The following is a 21,482-nucleotide window of genomic DNA, read 5'->3' on the forward strand; positions in this document are numbered from 1 at the left end:
AGAAACCAGTGATCTTTGTCTAGACCAGCCGTGGGCAAACTACGGCCCACGCCGGATCCGGCCCGATCCCGTTTGAAATGAATAAAACTAAAAAAAAAAAAAAGACCGTAACCTTTTATGTAATGATGTTTACTTTGAATTTATATTAGTTCACACAAACACTCCATCCATGCTTTTGTTCCGGCCCTCCGGCCCAGTTTAAGAACCCATTGTGGCCCTCGAGTCAAAAAGTTTGCCCACCCCTGGTCTAGTCCTTTGCCTGTGAAGAGCCAACTTTGTAGGAACAGGATGTAACAGCTGCATACCTGGCTACACTGTCAGCTGCTTCCAGGTGATGGCCATATTATGCTCATGTGCCCTAATGAGCAGGACTTAGAACCTTTTTTGCTTTCCTTTGCTAGGTATTTTCTATAAAACCCATTTCTTTCTGGTTTCTGTCAGTCACTCTCTCCTCCTACTAGTAATTGTATTCCTGCTGATGTGACCCATTTATTGAAGTTTTTGTCACTTCTAGGTTCCATGTCACATCCCTTTCACCCCAGCCAATTTAGGTGACATGGAACTTAAAGTAGTTCACACGGAACTTCGTCTGTTTCGTATCCACTTTCCAAGACCTGCTCACTCTATTTCACTCTATGGGAAAGTAGCCATTATCCAGGCCTACTTTCCTGTTCTAGGTTTGCTTATTGTTCCCACTACAAACTCCTTGAAAGTGAGGTTGTCCCATTGACAGCCCCTCAACCTTTTGACTTTTCCCTTCCTGTTTTACTGGTCCTTTGAGTACCTCAACTCCATCCTTTTGTCCACCAATCTAGCAAAACATCAACTGTGGATTAAGTATGATTCAATTTCTGTGCTTATTTCATTTATTGCTGATTTAAGAGCTAGATTACTTGTCTGATGAGAAGCACTGTATCTTATTCACTGTACTTAATTCTAGTACTTGGCATATGTAAGTACCTTATTGAATGCCAAATAGTACTTCACAGGAGTGCTGAATACATTGTAGAATGGATATATTTGGTAAGGCATGGGAGATCACCAGAAAAGGTCAAGTGCTAGATGGGTGAGTACTGTTAGCATCAGCACACAGGAGTGGCACTAGTCTTTAAGAGGATCAGAAGGCATAAACTTGTATCACTTGATTATCATCTGAATTCCTTATATGTGACCTCAAATTATGCAATTATTTTTTACAGGCAACAAACAGACATTTTCCACAAACGGTTACAGGGGCATATTTGAGTGGTGTTCGAGAAGCAAGCAAGATTGCGGCATTTTAAATGGATTTTGTCTGGACCCAGCTTTCTTCTGTACCTCAAATGGGAAAGTTTGAAACACGTTAACCTCACTTTCATAAAATCAAACAAAAACCTCTCTGGATAACAAAACTGAAAATATTTCTAAGGTGGTTTGATAATGTAAACCCATGTCACCACTCTGAAAGCATTAGCCCTAAGAACCAATTTATAAGCACTTATATTTTATTACATTTTCCACAAGTCTAATGCTAAATCTTCTGGATTTCAGAAAAAGGTAGAATATAAACTTAAATTAAGACCTCTTTTATCTGCTTTCATTCTTTGGATATGATTCTTCCATGGTTGGAGAGTCCCTTAAATTTGACTTTTTGTTTAGCTGATCAATTTTCACAAATTGAGAAATCAAGCAGAAATCATTAAAAAGAAATAGAGCCATGTATTTTTCTTCTATGACAACTTATCACTACCTTTGCCAATGAGCCTTAAGATTTTTGTATAGCTCCAATATTGAGCTTTCAGTTAAAATTTAGATAGAAATCTTTCCTTTTTGGATACAGCACAAATTCTTCAAAAGTAATGAAGCTTCTAGACTACTTTATATTATACTTCCCATTGGGTTTTCAAAAGAAATTTAAATTCAGGTATCTTTTGTGATAAAAGATTTTAGATTTGTGCACTCATTGGCAAAAGAGCAAAATTTTCCATTCTTAAGCAGTACCAGGTTTGTACCATTGAAAATGGGGTAGAGATAGTGTGGTCTTCATACTAGACATAAACTATAGGGCTATTTTTCTTTGAGCCAAGTTTGGGCAGATGGCACACTTAAATAGCCTTAATTTTGGCAACTACTAGCAAAAATATCTTGTCAGAATAATAGCCTCTTCGCACTGTCTTTTTTATAGAATTATGTTTTCAGTATTCCATAGGCAGGTCCACTGGAAAACTGAAGGAAAATGTGAAGTCCTGGTAAATATTACATATTTTATAAGCCATATCGTAAGAGCCTGAGAACATGGCAAATACTTCCTTTCTCCTTTTTTCACTCATGACCAAAAAAATGTCATTAAAAATAGACATTGGTTTCAGGGTCTAAAGGATGCTTAACTTGCCAAGAAATTTCAGTTTACAGGTAAAATCATGGATAACAAGTTCTTTTGTTTTAAAGTCTCTGAACAGGTTTTTCAATTATATTGGTCTGCTTTAAAAAAGGACTCAAAAACAAAGGGGATGCAAAATGATTTTAAAGCCACTTTTCAAAATATTAGGTATTTTTAAAATTTAGAGTCAGCTTATAAATACAAAGTATCATATGCAAAGAATGTATGGTATCTTTGGTGAACTCAGACACACTGCCACTCCCAATAAAAGATATTAGTTTCTATGTTAACACAGGGAAATGTTGATATTTATCTGATGAGACTCGGTACTATTTGGGGAGTGTTCTGCTTTAAAGTTAAACATTTAAAGAATAGCATGTGTTAAGTGATAAATGCAAAATATTTTACGTTTGAAATGGTTCACAGTAAATTATTACTTTAGTCTCTGGGCACTTAAACTTGTGCTACAAAGGAAAAACCTACGTAATAAAGTATGGTAAATGTATATAAAAAAAATTCTCATTTCTTGTCTCAAGTGTCTACATCTGACATTTTGTTCTTTAAGGTACTTTCCTTTAAATTCTTGAGTTACTCTGAATATGTTTTTCATTGTTCTGAAGATTCTGTAATTGAGTAGCTGTGAATATGTTTTAACTGCAGATTGTGAACAGCTTGTTGTGTAAAACTACTTAATAAAAACTAGACTTTTTCAAATACACTTTGCATTGTAGTAATGAAAACACACTTTATTAAAGTTACATTTTCATCCCGAACTTTACACCCACCAACTCAATCCCTTCACCTCCAAACCCTGTTAAGACCTTTGAGATCATAGGTATTACTCTATATCCCCTTTCAATTAAATGGTCATAAAGTAAACAACTATTAACCTTGATCAACTTACTTTTGTAAATCATTTTTGGTTTTTCCAGGTGATTTCTTTGTAGTGTACTTAGTTAATCACTGCACAACACTCTAAATTACATAGGCTATAATTTAAGTGATAAATGCAAAATATTTTACATTTGAAATGGCTCACAGTAAATTATTACTTTAGTCTCTGGGCGCTTAAACTTGTGCTACAAAGGAAAAACCTACTTAATATTAAGTATGATAAATGTATATACTTTTTAAAATCCTCATTACTTGCCTCAAGGGCTAAATCCATTTAAACACCCATGTTCTGAAATTCTCATATAGCGGGTAAATGCTATAAAAACCTCTAAGTTAAGATATCAAATGTGAGAGACAAAATCATTGTTCATTACTTTTATTGACAACTAGAGGCCTGGTGCACAAAATTCATGCACTGGGGGGTGGGGAGGGGGGGCGTTGTCCCTCAGCCCAGCCTGCACCCTCTCCAAGTTGGGATCCCTCTCACAATCCTGGACTGCTGGCTCCCAACCACTCGCCTGCCTGCCTGCCTGACTGCCCCCTAACCACTCCCCTGCCAGCCTGATTGACACCTAACTGCTCTCCCCTGCTGGCCCAATCACCCCCAACTGCCCTCCCCTGCCAGCCTGGTCACCCCTAACTACCCTCTCCTGCTGGCCATCTTGTGGCTGTGGGCGCCACCATCTTTGAGCGTGTGGCAGTCATTTAGCATATTCCCTCCTTTTTGGCTGTGGGCGTCACCATTTTGCAGCCTGCTGCTCAGTGGTTTGGTCATCCCTCACCCCCCTGCCAGCCTGGTCGCCCCACACAGCCTGTTCGGTCGTGATGGTAGCTTAGGCTTTTAGGAACAAATTATATTTAAAATCAAAGGCCAATTCGTAGGACTTAGTTTATTTCATTCGTTTATTAAGTGTATCTTTTCCTAACATCTTAACAACTTTATCAAGAAACAAATCAAAATTGTGAAAATACCTGTTAACAATCAACAGATGTTTACATATTTCTGTTCTATGATGCAAAGATATTTTTATTTTAAATACTCAACTGGTTTATCAAAAGGCCTAATTCTCTCAAGCAGCATGTTTTAAAATTCAGAAATTAATTAATAAACTGATTAAGACAGTCAATTTAAAAGACAAATTAGTTACATTCAGGGGTGGCCCATATGTTGAATCACCTAGAATCCTGATTAGCCAAAATTTAAAACCCAATAGTTCTAATACTACAGACACATTAAATTTCTTTAATGTTAAAAATAAGTCTTACCATTTTTGAGAAATACTTTGTCAGAGATACTATTGCCTACACAATTCTGGCATTACACCTTGTACTTTTTGTCATAATTATAAAGGTCCAGGTTTCCTGTAAATATCAGCATTTTATATGGGCAAAGGCAGTTAATAAAAAATCAGTCATTTATTATAAGCCAAATATTCTTGGACTTAATCCCAATTTTCCATAAATTTTTGAAGTTCAGTTGATTTTGGTCTATCCTTAATAGAAAATGTGTCTACAGACAATGGTTGCAGAATTGACACTAAAACTACAAATCGATGACACTTTCAAAGTAGAGAACTATCTGTTCGTGTCCTTCAGTGTTTTCTTTACTGAATTCTGACTTCCACTGCTCTGTAATACCATCTGGCTGAACACTGACATTTCAGTTTATAACTGTAAAGATACCTATCTATATGGGTTTAAAAATTGATCTCACAAAAGAAATAAAAAAACTATATACAACCAATTTGTTTTTGAAAATACAAAAATAACATCTGTCACTTTCGTCATGCTGACAAATTGACATATCTATACATGCAGGAGAAAAGTTCCAATTTAGTCATCTGGACAGCTAAAGCTTGTACATTCTTAATATGATGAACACACTGCCATTGAGTTTTTACACCGACAAATGTGCTGTATTCAAAATATGTCATATACTAAATACTGCATTGGTTTCTGCATGTATAAATGCCAGTTATAATAGTTTCGGTCCTAGTCAATTAAAAATGTCTTAAGCTAATATTAACTGCACTAAAAACTATTACAGTTTAAGAATCTATGACCTTATATAAAGAAATCCAAAATGTACAAAATGCAACTATAAAAGCAAGGAACAATTACTGCCATGCAAAATTTTAAACTAAAAACTGCATAGAAATGCAATTTAAAAAATGGCAAATGCAAATTTACGTTAACACCCAAGATAAAAAAGTCAGCAGTAAATTCTACCAACACAATGCTTACAAGGATTTAGAAAAGGAAATACATTCTCTTTGCTGGTATAATGGTATAAATGAAATCTTTAAATCCATGGAACAAGTCATCTGTCTCTGTCCTCTATCTCAAGAAATTAGCTGTAATGAAAAGAGAAACATTATTTTCCCATAACAAATATACAATATTAGGTATACATGAGGCATAAAACTTTATTTCATTTTTAAACTTTATTTTACTATTGTGACCTTGGGAAATCAGTTGGGATCCATAAAAACTATAGCTATTGTTGGTTTTCTCCTGCCTTTGACTGGTGGACAGAAACATGTGCTCAAGTAGTTGTGTGAGTGCTCTGAGATGCCCAGTAGACAGAACCTGTATCATCCTCATCCAAGGTCAGGTGTTGTCACTAATGTGCAGACTTTATTTTTTAAGCTCTAAAATGGGAATAAAAAGAAATATCTTTCCCCATCTATTTTGAGGAAATTTGAGGATCAAATGTGTTATTGAGTCAGATAGTTTGAAAAATATGCAATTCTGATATACATTTCTTTGTCTCTTATGTCGCAAATGATCAAAGTTAGAAACGGTGAATATATTTACCTCTTTAACAGTTGTTTTTATGAAACCTTTTCTTTCAGTTAAATCATAAGCAGGGTAATTTTCATATACCTGTGGTGAAAAGGAAAAACTATGTTAAAAATCCAATAATGCTCTATCTTCGGACAAAAAAGAAATGTATATATAAATAGCTGCATGTATATTCTAATAGTACTCTGGTTCACTAGAGAATTCCCTTGCAAATGAGTTTTAATAATACTCTATATAGAGAAAATAAAGTAGCATGCAAGGACTCTGTTTTAAACTGGAAATATCAGTTGCATTAACAATAAACATAGGTGAGGAAAACATCTAGGTAGAACTGAATTCTTTATTTTGGCAGGTGAGATATTCTTCAGAGATATTCTCATTTTCTTCTGTTATATCATCCAATTACTTATAATTCAACTTGAACTCTAGTGTACTTTATTTATTGTGCAATCCCCTCCTCAAAGCTGAATCACTCAGACCCGGCGGGTCTTAGGAGTCCTCTACTCCTAAAATCTTACTCTAAATTTCCCTTTTATCAACCCGACTAGAGGCCCAACGCACGAAATCGTGTGCGGGTAGGGTCCCTAGGCCTAGCCTGCGATCAGGGCCATTTTCTGCCCACTGGCCAGTCCCCAGTCCCGCCCCGCTGCTGCCCAACCCGGTTACCCATTTGCCATCAGGCGATCAGAGCCTGTGGGCCAGCGGGGAGGGACGGAGAGGTGGTCAATGCACCTCATAGCGACTGGTTGATAGGTCGTTCTGGTTGTTACACCGTTATGGTCACTGGCCTTTTATTATATAGGATACCGGCTGCTTGACTTTACAATGACTTCTAGTCCTGACTCCATATGCACCCTGCCAGCTTCACTCCTGTGGTGTAGTTCAAGGTCAGCACACTTTTCTTTAAAGGACCAGATTCATAAATTTTTTCAGCTTTTCCAGCAATACATTTTCTGTCATATCAACTATGTCAGTGGTTCTCAACCTTCCTAATGCTGCGACCTTCTAATACAGTTTCTCATGTTGTGGTGACCCCCAACCATAAAATTATTTTCGTTGCTACTTCTTAACTGTAATTTTGCTACTGTTATGAATCGTAATGTAAATATCTGATATGCACGATGTATTTAGGCGACCCCTGTGAAAGGGTCGTTCGACCCCCAAAGGGGTTGCGACCCACAGGTTGAGAACCGCTGAACTATGTCATTGCAGTGTGAAAGCTGCCATAGGCAATAATACTTAAATGAATGGGCATGGCTGGGTTACAATACAAAAACAGTGAGATGGAATTGGCTCACAAGCTAGTTTGCCAATCCCTGAAAATATAGTCAATCATTTACACTCCTGTCTTTTGTTCATTCTCTACAAACCTCCAAACCTGAACTGGTCTACCAACTTTTCTATGGTTAGGCCCAGAGAAAAGATTGCTGTGGGAACATGTAACCACTTTGAAGACTGATCCTGTTTAACTATTAAGTCCATGGTATTCAATGTCAGAGCCTCCCCAGCAATCCCAAGTATTTCTAAGCAGTTCCTTTCATTCCTCCTGTCAATGGCAATTTCATCCACTTACACAAGTGTCCCACATTCCTGTTCTCAGCCAAGTAGTATTACAAATTTTTCAACTTTCTGACATACCTCTTTCCCTCCAGTTTACCCGTGTCTAGGTTCAACTCGCCATTTCCTGTCCCTCTGCAGACAGCCATCCCTCCTCTCCTAAGTCTTCAGCTGCTTCATTCCCAGCAGTCTAACACATGCTTGCACTTTCTCTCCCTGACTTTAGTATTTTACTAACTTGCATCCACTTCCCTCATCTATTTCCCTCCTTAGGCAAGCTGCTTCAAACAGAAGCTTAAATTCATTCACTTTCCTCATTATTCATTTACCACCCATTTAAATTGCTCTTATGTGAACAATTATCTCCTAATTGTCCAGTCCAAAAAACCCTCAAGTCCTCCTCACTTGACCTCTCCATAGTAATGATCCCTGTTTAAAATTACATGAATGTGCTCAAAAAACAAACATTCAAAGGGACAAAACTAGTTTCCCTCTACTCTGCCCTCATCCCCCCTCTCCTCAGAGGAAACCAGTTATCAGTTTGCTGTGTATTCTTCCAGATCTTCCTTGTAAAATGAGTTTATACACAAATGTACACAATGGCAATATAGTCTTTCTGCATTTAGATAAATGGGATAGTATTCTATGTTTTAAAATGTTGACAATACCTGCAAAATTTTTCCATGTTCTTTTCAACTGCTACAAAGTATTCCAAAAATATGGATGTGGTTACCAATTTAATAATTTCCCTATGGAAGGCCATTTACGTGGTTTCTGACTTTTCAGTATTAGACATGTTGAACATTATTGTAATCATTTTGTGCAGATGTGACTATATCTTTAGAATAGACACCTAGAAATGGAATTGCTAGGTTAAAGGGTATTTGCAATTTAAATTTTAAGATAATACCTAATTGTTCTCCAAAGCGTTTACATCTTAAAGCATGAGAAAATGTTTCCCTTTATCCTTGCCAACCATGAAAACTTTTATTCTTCATAAATATTTTGTCAAGCTAATAAACAAAAGTATTCCCTTTTAATTTCTATCTTCATTAGTTTAGGGAAGGCTATGCATGTTTTCATCTGTTTGAAGGACATGTTTGCTTTTCCATACCCACTGCCCCATGTAAGCTGACTCCTTTTTCTTAACTGGCACTACTCCTCGCCCTTGAAAATGTTTCCTCTTGGCTTTCATAGCACCACGCTCCGGCCTTGCCTCTACTACTAACTCTATAGATTCTTGTATGTGGAAATTACCTCTCCAGGACTCTGTCCTTTGCGTTTCTCACCCTTCGTCTTCTTCCGTGGGCAGCCGATCTATATTTCTGGCTTTAACTCGCAGCAATATCCTAGACTAGGTTTCTCTCCTAATTTGGAGAACTACAATGTTCAGAATTTCTCTCACTTTAATGTTCTAAGCACCCCCATCTTAAAATGTCTAGAACAAAACTCATCTTTTCTCAAAAAGTATACCTTTTATTCTGTTCCCTAATGCACCCAATTCTTATCCTACTTTTGACCAGGCTGTCTTGATATCTGACTTGGATTGTGCCAACCCAATAGCTCTGACTATGACATGAACTGGGTTTCTTGTCTCTCATGTTATTTTCACCAGTCTGTCCTGATGTGTCTGGGATAACTATTAAAAAATAAAACCTGACTGAGTTACGACCCTCCCAAATAGCTCAATAACCTACCCAACCTCCCAATTCCCTATTAGTTTCAGGAAGAAAACCAAACTCTGTAACATGGCATACTCAGGAACTGAAAAACTAGTATTTTCTAACCTGCGACTTCCTGCCAACTCTAGTCTTCAGACAAATTAAACTAATCACTATTCTTCAGTCATTATTTGTCACATTTTGTGAATGTGTCAATGTTCCTCAACTGTATGGGACAGCTAATCCTCTAAGATCTCTTCCAAGGTGCTTTTCCAGAATTCCACAACCCCCTCCCTCTCAATCCCAAGTTGGATAGTGCTGTAGCACTTTTTTCACTCTTCCAACAGAACCCTCAAACATCTATAATAAAAAAAATGTAATATGCTAATTAGACCGGACAGCCAAACGACCTTCCGGAGGAAGTTGGGGCTGCAAGGGCTGAGGGAAGCCGCAGCAGCTGCGAGGGCTGAGCCCCTTGCACGAATTTTGTGCATTGGGCCTCTAGTTGTACTCTAATTACTAAAACGGATGTCTTTCAATTCCACTGGACTTGAAAGTGAAATGATAGCTCCCTAAAGCAAAGTAATGTCTTCTCGAGCTCTACCTCTAACATTTATCCCAGGAACTGATTATGTAGTAGAGACTCAGTGAGTACTGAACGAATAAATTAAAAAATGATAAATGAATGACTTTAGAAGGTATAGAATATTTCACAATTGATACATTTCAAATTTCAATTTCATTTTACTGTAAGAAACCAAATTCTAAAATTTCCCAATATTGAGGTAGAATATGGAATCATACTCAAGACTTGATCATTTTATTCCTGAGAAGTATCAGAATGTCACAGAAGTCTGAGCTAAGTACCTAATCTATAACAACTCTGTATCATAGTAACACGGACTGAAAATCAGGTGGGCCATAGAATTTTGCTTTGTAAAACTAACATAATCTAAAGATGCATCAATAAAAAGTTTCTAGATCAGGAAAAGATAGCTTCCTATGCAGTTTGGAATGTAGCACTTTATTCACTGTGTACATTTTACTGTTATTTATGAAACAACTCCAAAGAGCAGAGGCTTTGACTTACTGTATTTAATGTGGTTATCCCAGACCTGTAAACAGAGTGCCTGGCATGTAGTAGTTCAACAGTATGTGTTCAATGAATGAATGAATGCATATAAGAATCTGGCTTCGAACTGAATAATGGGTGAAAGAATTTTTCGAATAAAAGCAAACATATCCAAGCACCTGTTCAATTACCTTTTTGCAAATCTGTTTCATTGTAACTTCCTCCAAGTTAGCACTGGCCAATAATTTCTTTACTGTTTCCTTTAATTCTTCATCTGTAGGAGGTTTCTTCAGTTTTTTAATTAAAGGTTCATCATCTGAACTATCCTCAGATTCACTTTCTAAAAGTAAGACATTATATGTGAATAAAATTTTTCTTACATAGTAAATTACCATTCAATATATATTGGGAAAAATTCTATAAGCAGTCATCAGATTCTCAAAGGGATCCTCGATTTAAAAAGTTATAAATCACCTCTATAAATTACTTATAAAACATACAAATGTCAATTTTGAAAAATTATAAACGATAAAAAGCTGGTGTACTACTTCCTCCCCAATGTTCTTCTGAGTTTAACTATTTTCTAAACACTTACAAAGTACGTTACAGCATGTATGTTATATCTTTAAAGTTGCTGAATATGTATAATTTCTAACATACCTTTTTTGGAACTGTTTTGATTCTTCTTCGTGGTGCTGCTATCTGCCTTTTTCACATTAGCATTCTTTACAGATTTTTTACTTTTAGAAGTGGCTTTCTGTTTAGGTTTTTCTTTTTTAGATGTCTTTTTTGGTGGCTGTTGTAAAGGAAAGCAAAGTATACACATTGATGAGATTAAATGTCATCTCTCTCTACTCCTCTTTAGCCATCAACATTAGAGAAAATTAATGTTTTCAGTATCACCAATAATAAAGTATTACTAATTAATATTTGAGATGACTAATATGCCTAACAAATTTAATTTTATGCCAAATAAGCCTAGTCATGTGAAGTCAAAATCAAACACTAAAAATGATAGATGCCCACATTTATTCCACATTATTAGACAGAAAACTTTATGTGCATTAATTACCTCACATGATCCTGAAAAACTCTAATACAGGTTACTATTAATATGCCGTTATTTACTGTCAGTCTCTCCCAATTCATATGTAAATTCCATAAGGACAGGGATTGTTTTGACCATCGTGTTCATCTATGTATCCCCTCACTCCTAAAATAGTGCATGGTGCACAGTAGTTGCTAAGTAACTATTTATGAATATACTAGAGGCCCGGTGCACAAAAATTTGTGCACTTGGGTGGGTCCCTCAGCTCTGTCTGTGCCCTCTCGCAGTCTGGGACCCCTTGGGGGATGTCCACCTTGGGGGATGTCCCTGGGGGGATCGGGCCTAAGCTGGCAGTCAGACATCCCTCTGGCAGCCTGGGAGCCCTGGATGTCCACTTGCCAGCAGGGAGCAGGTCGAAGCTGCAGTTGCACATCCTTAGCGCTGCTGAGGAGGCAGGAGAGGCTCCCGCTACCACCGCTGTGCTGGCAGCTGGCAGCCTTGCTTGTGGCTGAGCAGAGCTTCCCCTGTGGGAGTGCACTGACCACCAGGGGGCAGCTCCTGCATTGAGTGTCTGCCCTCTGGTGGTCAGTGTGTGTCATAGTGACCAGTCATTCCCAGTCTTTCTGTTGTCAGGGTCAATTTGCATATTACCCTTTTATTATATAGAATGAGGAAACTAAAGCTCAGAGAGGTTGTTTTTGTCCACAGTCACATAACTAATAGAATGAGATTCAAATAAGTCTGACTTCAGAAGCTGTTTTCTTAAATACTAACTCATAGTTGATAAGACAAAAGCAAAGAATATGTGGATAAATTAAAACGACAATATTGATTTATAGTTACTTTGTCTCAACCAGGGTCTATGAAATTAGAAAACATGAATTCCCCAATGAATTAACATTTCCAAAGGAATAAATATTGTATATAAGCAAATATTCCAAGATAACTTAAAAATCTGATCTTTATGTACCAAAACTACTGCAAATCACATGTTTCTGCAAATGTTTTACACTCAATTTCTGATCATCATTATAATTCAATCTGTTCCTTTAAGGGCAGAGACACTATGTTGAATTTATCCTTAAGGAAAATTAAAGTGTATAGAGCAACCTATTACAAAAATTAAGTAGGCTCAGAGGCAATTTCTAAGTGCAATTCATTGGATTTTAGTGTTTATCTTTTCTCTTGCTCCGCTGCCATCACTGTACATATTTACTTAAGCCTAATTTCACCTTGAATTAACTCAGTAATACTGTCAGCTGGGAACCACTAAAAAATGCACTTCAGAGGTGTCAAGGAGCTGACATACTTCTAAAAGTAAAGTATATGAGTTTTTCTATGGATTTTTGCTATTTAGAGTCATTTTTACTTATTTCCTAATTCTCAGAGATGTTTTAGATAGTAGGGGTTGCTCAGAAGTCATTAATGGTTCACCACAAATTTCTGTAATTAACTTAAGTTTTAAGTTTATTAAGCATCCACATAATTCATAAGAACCACAATAGGGCCTGAAAAGGAATACTAAAAATTCCTAAGTTCTGTTGATGCACTTAATACATAGAATAAAATCATCACTATTAAATACCCCTCTTTAGTCAGAGGGTAATAAAATCTGGACCTGTAACACATTCAAATAGTTTATAAGAAACTAAGTTATTATTATAGAAAGGGTTGGAGAGGGCGAGTAAGGGGAAACAATGTTATAAACATTATTATTTTATCCTCAAATTAGATAATTTAAGGCTGTCATTAAAATTTTTAAAGGCACACACAGTATGGCACCATTTTAAAACCTGCAGGTTGGGAGTAATAGTTTAAAATTTGCAGTGATAAAGGATAATCAAACCATCTTCATAAAATTACTATGGTACAGACAATTAAAACTATGCTTCATTCTATATTTAATATCACCTAGAAGAAATAGTGTTCTACAGTTTTTTAAATAGACAATTAGTCTTTTACCTATTAACAAACAGATTGCAAAAATACTATAGAGGTACAAAATAATAGGCAAGAGTGTAGGATCTGGAGGCAAGCTTCCTGGTTTCAAATTCTAGCCCCAGCACATCTCTAGGCCCTGGTTTCCTCATTTACAAAACAAGGGAAATAATAGTAATTATGGTTTCATGGACAGTAAATGCATTAATACATGAAAGTACTTTAATGGTGTCCTGCATATAGAAAACACTTAATAAATATTAGATATTATTACTATTTTAAGTGTTTCTTTTTGTAAAATTCTTTCATTATGCAAATGTAATTTCCTACAAAAACTTGAAATGCATGCTTTCTTTAAAGGCAAGGCAGCCCTGACCAGTCTGGCTCAGTGGATAGAGCAGGGGTGGGCAAACTTTTTGACTCGAGGGCTACAATGGGTTCTTATACAGGACCGGAGGGCCGGAACAAAAGCATGGAGGGAGTGTTTGTGTGAACTAATATAAATTCAAAGTAAACATCATTACATAAAAGGGTACGGTCTTTTTTTTCAATAGTTTTATTCATTTCAAACGGGCCGGATCCGGCCTGCGGGCCGTAGTTTGCCCACGGGTGGTATAGAGTGTCGGCCTGCAGACTAAAGGGTCCCGGGTTCGATTCCACTCAAGGGCATGTACCTTGGTTGCGGGCATATCCCCAGTGGGGGGTGTGCAGGAGGCAGCTGATCGATGTTCCTCTCTCATTGATGTTTCTAACTCTCTATCCCTCTCCCTTCCTCGCTGTAAAAAATCAATAAAATATATTTAAAAAAAATAAAAGCAAGGCAGATATATATATAATAGATACATAGAATAAAAAGCAGTTAGATAGACTCAATGACACTTTTATTAACTAGCCAGGATACATCATGTTTATTTCATTACGTTCTGATAAGATTGGACACACCATCCAAATTGTTATTTATATTGAATTTCACTTATCTTCAAAAACCAGTTACAAATTATTCTGTGACAAATTAAAGGTATGAATTCAGTAAAGTATCATTTTTTAGACTGATAAAGGTTAGCATGATAAAGTGCAAAAACTAGAGAGTAAAATAACTAAACTGTGTAGATATGCATACCTCAAGGTTTCATTTCAAGCTGAGAGAGGCAGTCAAGTAACTCATTAACTCACATCTTGTGCTTTGGTCTTATAGGTTTTAAAAAAACCACACCAGCCGCTCTGAAGGTAAGTTATTAGGTATAGGCCGTATAGAGAATTTTTGGCAGGTAAGGCAAATACAGGTAACCTGAAATTTTGGAGGTAATGGAAAGAGGCCCTGGGAGACCTGAGAAGGAAAGTGAAACCATGCCCACTTAAAATTTGCATGAACTTCCAAATCACCACTACTTTCATTTCTCCTCCTCTACTTAGATTGCACTCAAGGTTCTAAATCCAACTCAATAATCAATCACTTCCTCTAAATCTTTCATAATACCACCCATTTGATTAATCCACAGTCCCATAGTACTTGGCCTATATGTAATTCATTTATACCTTCTTCATGGAAGGATTGTGAAGCAGTGAATAAGAACACAGGTTTTAGAGCTAAACTTCCTGGTTCAAGTCCTGACTCCACCAGTGATTAATTCTGCATTCTCAGGCAAATAACCCTTCCTTCCCTGTGCCTGTTTCCTCATCTGTGAAATAAAGGTAATACCAGACAAGGCTAAATGTAACACTCTTTTTCACATTTGTGTATCTCTGATATTGGGGAATATTTTATAATTTACATTAAAATGATGCCTTATAGGCATTATAGATTTGATGACCTATGGCCACCGTGTAAAATTTCTGTGAGGATCAAATACATAAATACACATAAGGCAGCAAAAAAAATAAGCATTTAATGTATACATTTTTATTAAACTGCAGTTATTTACATAGTTTCCCCACTACAAGTTTAAGGATAGATCTGACAATCTCCTTCATAACAGACACCCATCTATTTATTTCAGTGATGGCGAACCTTTTGAGCTCAGTGTGTCATCATTTTGAAAAACCCTAACTTAACTCTGGTGCTGTGTCACATATAGAAATTTTTTGATATTTGCAACCATAGTAAAACAAAGACTTATATTTTTGATATTTATTTTATATATTTAAATGCCATTTAACAAAGAAAAATCAACCAAAGAAATGAGTTCGCGTCACCTCTGACACACGTGTCATAGGTTCACCATCACTGATCTATTTAGTCCTCTGTGTCCCTAGCAACTACAAGTGTTTGGCATAAAGTAGCCACTTAAATATTTCTTGTCATGTTCACTTCTGTATCATTCATAGGGTCAAGGTTTACTCTGAACCCAGGATGTGGTTAAAAATATAATTAAAAGGTGCTGTGGCCATGTGCTCAGTGGTTAGAGTGCCAGACCGTCAGAGGGTTTTGGGTTCAATTCCTGGTCAAGGGCACGTATATATGTGAGTTAATGTCTTAGAGCTATTAAGAACCAAGACCTTTGATTAAGTCCAGTGTGCTGCCTACCATATTAGTTGCATATAGAAATGACTAACCTACTTATATATTTCTTTAAGCCAGAGTTGAAACTACTAAATTATAGGAGTAGGCCAGTGATACCATAACCTATTTATCATATTGTTAAACTTAACTTTTTTCCCATTACACACAAAATTACTAATGATGACAAAGAATAAAAATTGTTGGCAGATAATACAGAACAGCAACAAAGAACAACCAAACTCTGTATTAGGGCTGTCTTTGAGTTTACCCCTAAACCCTGTATGGGCCCCCTAGATCCTTTCTTCTAAAAACATTTTTTAAAGCTAAAATGGGTGTAATATAATTTTATATAAGTAGTGTTCTCCAAATGCCTTTCTTTTGCTATGCCAACCTCTCCTGCTTATCCTTCAAGGTTCATCTCAAACTGTTAACCACCTATGAAGTTTCCCTATTTGGATCTCTGCTCCCATGCCCCTAGAAAGAGGCAAATACTCCCTGTCTTCTGAGCTTCCACATTACCTTGTCCACAGCTCTTTTTAGCTAAGTTATATTCTACTGTACTTTTCTCTTCAATCCATGACCTCCTCCCTCCGACCAACTAAATTGAACTACGTAAGGGTAGAGACCCTGTCTTATTTCTTGATTTCCAGAGTATTGCTTAAAACTAGCACTTAGTAGTTACTATGTAATTATTTTGAAAATTGAGATGGGAAAATATCTGTGGAGACTAGATAACCTTTAAAGATATAAACGTAACCCCGAGTTTATGTTTCATTAGTTCACTCTGCTTGCTAAGATAAACATGTTTTTCTATTAAAAGCAATTAGCAAACTTGGTTTTTAATAGCATTGCCTTCTGGCACAACTTACCTATATTGAGTGTACATTTAAGAGGGGGAAAAAAAGAGTATTAAATCAAATCATCATGGGTGGGGCCTTGGCACCTGTATATTTTAAAAAGCCCCACAGCTGACTCTCTTCATTTGTTTTTTTACAAATATTTTAAAAGTGGAAAAACCGTTTTCAGTTTGCAGGCTGTACAAAAATAGGCCACAAGATGAATCTGGTGGACAGACCACTGTTTACCAACTCCTGGTCTAGCTTATGAATTACTGGAGATATATATAAGCAAAGAGCAGGAATCAGATGAAGAAATCAATAGGATAATTTCTCGTTATAAAGTTTATGTCAATAGCTTTTACTTTTAAGTTCTTATAAGCAAAAGTAGATTTATACTCATATTAACTTTCCAAAGCCATTGCTTAAAGTCGAATTTGAATCTAAATCACTAGTTCTACACAGAGAATTCTGAAGACAAAATTACATGAATTAGCAGCTCTGGAAAGAGTAATACAGAGAAGGCATTTAAAAAAATCATTATATATTTATTGTATCCTCAAAGTACGAATGGGAGGATATGCACTCTGCTCTCATGGAGTCAAGGCGAAATGAGATGCAACACCTGAAAGTACACGACCCAATAGTTTCTCCTCCTTGAATGTACCAATAAATGCTTACTGAACAAGTGGTACTTCTCCACGGGTAGACTGCCAGTTCCTGGAAATCAGAGGCCATGTCCCTCTTTTTCCCCACAGAGCGAAGAGCTCGGGGAGAAAAAAGCAATTATATATTATAATTGGATACAGCAGGGGTGGGCTTTGAATGGATGAGAAGGATGAATCTATCCCCAAAGGTCTTATTATTTACACAATGCCCAACCTCATGGGTTCTTAGTCTGCATTCAACCTACATTACTCTAGCTTCACCTCATTGCTTTACTCTGGACACAGCATCTAACACCATAAGCAAGTGTTTGTCAAAGGTACCCTGTATTTTCCTGCTCCCCATCTTTGTTCACATGTCGAACTTTCTATTCCCAAGGTGAATTTCAACTGGTACTTCTTCCATTTCTCCCCAAAGCTTCCCCTCATCAACCGATAATTTTCTAAAATTCTATATTAGATATCACTCAAACTATATTTTGGCTAGAAAGTATCTTCTGTAACGCCAACAGCACTTAGCATATTCCCCAAACTTTGGTCTTTGAACAAAATGTATGAGAAAAAATTAGGTAAGTTTAAAAGAAAAAGAAGGAAAGGTTAGTTTCCAAATTGTCGTGGATTTATTTTTAAGATCCTGGCTTGCTATTTTTGAATATGCTGTGAGAGATTCAATCAGGACCATCCAGTATTGTAGTTATTTTTGAAGTGCTCAAGGAAAACAGATAAGAATTAACAGCTGCCATTAATTTTGGATAGTACAATGTACTATAATCTACATTTTTAAAAGATTAATTAATAATATAATTTTAAAAAAATTTGAAGGGGTTTTCCATGTCTCTGAGAACCGTGAAGGTATAAAATCAGAGGAACGACATGAGCACTTTTTGAAGGAAGGCAAAAAAAAAAAAAAAAAAAATCTTGGGAGAGAAGGCTTACCTATCTTTTATAGGCAGCAGGGCTCTTTGAAGAAGGGTCTCCAAAAAAGACGCCTGTCACAGAGCCAGAATCCTGTCCTCACAGCAGAAAGGTTGTACTGGGTGAACAGATGAATAAAATTAAAATTAGCTTAAAATACACTATTCTTAAAACAACTTGGCTGAGAAAGCTCAAGAGTGCCAAGTGTAAAGAAAGTGCAAGTCTTATTATATTTCACAAAAGATTATAAAAACAAGTTTAAGTCTAAATAGATTTTATTATGGTGATTATTCAACTTTGCCTTCCAATGAAAGGTTTAATAGTTTATAAGGTTTTGTAATCCCTCTGATCAAATTATGAGATGTGAGAAATCTGTTTTGTTTTTTTTAATCCTCACCTGAGGACAAGCTTAGAGAGAGGAAGGGAGAAAGAGAGAAATGTCATTTGGGTTGCCTTCTATGCATGAACCAACTGGGAATTAAACCTGCAACCCAGGTATATGCCCCAACTGGCAATCAAACTGGCAACATTTGGGGCACAGGACGATGCTCAACCACCTAAGCCACAGGCCGGGCAATTCTTGTGGGTTTTTTTTAGAACATAATTAAGGGCTAACAAAACTTTCACATTCACCCTTACCAACTTCCGAGTATTTTTTCAAATGGTCCAAATATATGTTTACCAGAAATTATAATGCAAAGTTTCTCTTATTTGGCAAACATTGTAGAAGAGCTCACTCAACATCCCTTTTTATTTGCCTTCCTCCTATAGAAGCAGGAAAGTAACACTTGGATCTCACAGCTTTCCTTTCAGCTAGAGGTGGCCACATATAAAAGTTCTGGCCAATTCGATATACATGGAGATCTCTAGTAAAAGGAATCCCTTCAGGGGGAGTGGGGAACCAAAATCACTAGAAGAAAGCTCTTTGTTCTTTCTTACCTAGAACAGAGAAACAATGCCTAAAGGTAAAACAACCATTTTATAATCATAAGGTTAAATGCCACATATAAAGATGATGGCTCAGGGAGAAAAATGGTACCCCAATTCTTGATACCTTTATCTTGGGATGGTATGCTGGCCAATAACTGCTTATCTGTGGACTTTTTGCCATGAAAGAAAAAGAAACTTCTGTTTTGGACATATTAGTGAGGTTTTTAAAGTATTTATAGCTGAAGACATTCCTCACTCATATTAGAATATTCAGATACATTCTCAATACTCACAAAGTAAAAATACAGTTTTATTTTTTCTACAGGTAAGAGTGTTAGAAAAAACTAGGGAACAAAAACTACAGAAGTAATAGATAAAATGGGGGGGGGGAGTTAAGTATGTCTTTAAGGGTCTAAAAAATTTATAATACTCATTTTCTCCAATCTGGAAAGCACTGCTTCTCCCTTTTCTCTGTATTCTCCAGTGATTTCTCTGTGCCTAACACCTAATATCTGTGAAAGGCCTGCCCGAATATGATTTAATCTCACTGGTTCACTTTAGCAGAATTTCCCTAAAGATGCTAATCCAATATGGGAACCAGTTCTTTTTCAGAGTAAGTTTACAGGAAAAACAAAAAACAAAAAAAAACTAAACCTGTCATTTTTCTATTCTCTCATTTAAAAGAAACTTCATCTACCAGTTTCTTCCTGCTTCCAAACTGCTCTTCTGCAAATGGCCCAGAGCTGAGATGATAAAAAAGTTTAAAACAGCTTTTATAAAACAGCTAGAGGCCTGGTGCATGAATTTGTGCACAATGAAAGGAAATTAATTAGAATATTTTAATATTGCTTTTCACCCTTTCTCTATAATAGAAGTGTCAACCAAATTCACAATCAACGACAGATCAAAACAAATGTGTGTGATTGGCGCCAGCGAGAGCTTTATATGTATTGTCCATGTGCAAGTCAACTTAGCCTTTTATACACATACACACACACACACACACACACACACACAATAAACTTGCTTAATTAGATCTGCTTTTTGATTTACTAGTAGCTAAACTTTTTCCAGCCCAGCCCAGTGGTGAAGCATCACAACTTCTCTTTCAGGTAATCGTCAGCAACACAGCAGTAAATATCAACACAAAGCAGATTATTATTATAGATCACAAGGGAGAACAAAGGGTAAAATATTTAATTGTAGCAGTGTTGGACTATATTCTGTGCAGTGAGAAAACTTGAAGTCGTTTTCAAGGTCCACCATTTCTTACTTTGTTTCAGTCGGGTCAAGTTTCTAAGCTTTCTAAATCTCCATTTTCCAGCTAATGAAAAGAAAATAGGATTCTACCGAGTCTCCTATCTACCTACTCCAGGAATTCTATGAAGATCAAATGAGATAAGGCACGGGAAAACACTTCACAGACATTTGATTAAAGTGTAAAATGTTTCCACCTGGCTTTAAAGCAAGTCTTGTTCCTGGGCTGAAGAAACTCCAAGGAAGCTAGTCACTAGGGAGAGAAAGCTGGGCGTTGCTACATGACATCATTACCCGGCGCCCACTGCCACTGTTTCTGGGCTGGGCTGTGGACCGCATTTTGTGCCATGGGATCTCGGCAGCATTGGCTGTGATTTGGTGTGGTGTCGCTCCATGTGGTGGCGGGGCCTGGGTCCCACATGGGGGAAGCCGAGTGTTGCTTTGTGGGCGCCAGGTCTGCAATGCCATTTCTCTGTGTTGAGCGTCTGCCCCCCCTGGTGGTCAATGCATGTCATAGCGACTGGTAGGACGGACACTTAGCATCTAGTAGGTCCTCGGGTTACGTCGGAGATCTGTTCCTACTGTGCAATGTAATGCGATTTTCGCCGTAAGTTGGAACCCACCTACATAAGCACCTACATCACTCAGATGGAGCACATACACAGCAATAATGAAGTGAAACAGTAAAAAAATTTAAAAGAGATGTAACAATTCCTGACTTTTATTTGTGGTAAATAAATAATAAAAAACATAAAGCACATATGTATATACGTCGAAATGACGGAACTTTTTTTTTTTAAATAAATACTGTAAATGGGAGATGGTGATGTAACCACAAAAGGACGTACATCAAGTCCGACATAACCCGAGGACTGCCTGTATTAGCCTTTTATATATATAATTATCCAAGTCATTCTGAGAAAGAGCACCTTATTTGAGTTAATTCCAAAGAAACAGAGAATTAAAAACTGTTGTGAACCACTCACTGAATATCATAGAAACAGAGGTACAGGTATAGAGAACCTTGAACACAATGTCTTACCAA

General features: G+C 36.8%; 2 protein-coding genes across 3 annotated transcripts in view; one reads left to right on the top strand and one right to left on the bottom strand.

Annotated features, from left to right (window-relative positions):
- KDM1B (lysine demethylase 1B) overlaps positions 1–3,070 on the top strand; it is a 47,667-nt gene extending 44,597 nt beyond the window's left edge. The window contains exon 20 of the mRNA XM_081088475.1: positions 1,200–3,070. Coding sequence (XP_080944601.1) covers positions 1,200–1,283 — 84 coding nt within the window. The 3' untranslated portion in view covers positions 1,284–3,070. The remainder of the gene's footprint in view (positions 1–1,199) is intronic.
- Positions 3,071–4,138: 1,068 nt separating this feature from the next.
- The window catches only part of DEK (DEK proto-oncogene), a 35,440-nt gene continuing 18,096 nt past the window's right edge, over positions 4,139–21,482 (bottom strand). For both annotated transcript variants that reach the window (XM_081088473.1, XM_081088474.1), the window contains 4 exons: positions 11,009–11,144; positions 10,540–10,688; positions 6,071–6,139; positions 4,139–5,607 (listed from right to left, as the gene is read on the bottom strand). In XM_081088473.1, coding sequence (XP_080944599.1) covers positions 5,596–5,607; positions 6,071–6,139; positions 10,540–10,688; positions 11,009–11,144 — 366 coding nt within the window. In that variant the 3' untranslated portion in view covers positions 4,139–5,595. The remainder of the gene's footprint in view (positions 5,608–6,070; positions 6,140–10,539; positions 10,689–11,008; positions 11,145–21,482) is intronic.

The sequence above is a fragment of the Myotis nattereri genome (genome assembly GCF_964212035.1).
Source record: "Myotis nattereri genome assembly, chromosome: 3".
Taxonomy (NCBI): domain Eukaryota; kingdom Metazoa; phylum Chordata; class Mammalia; order Chiroptera; family Vespertilionidae; genus Myotis; species Myotis nattereri.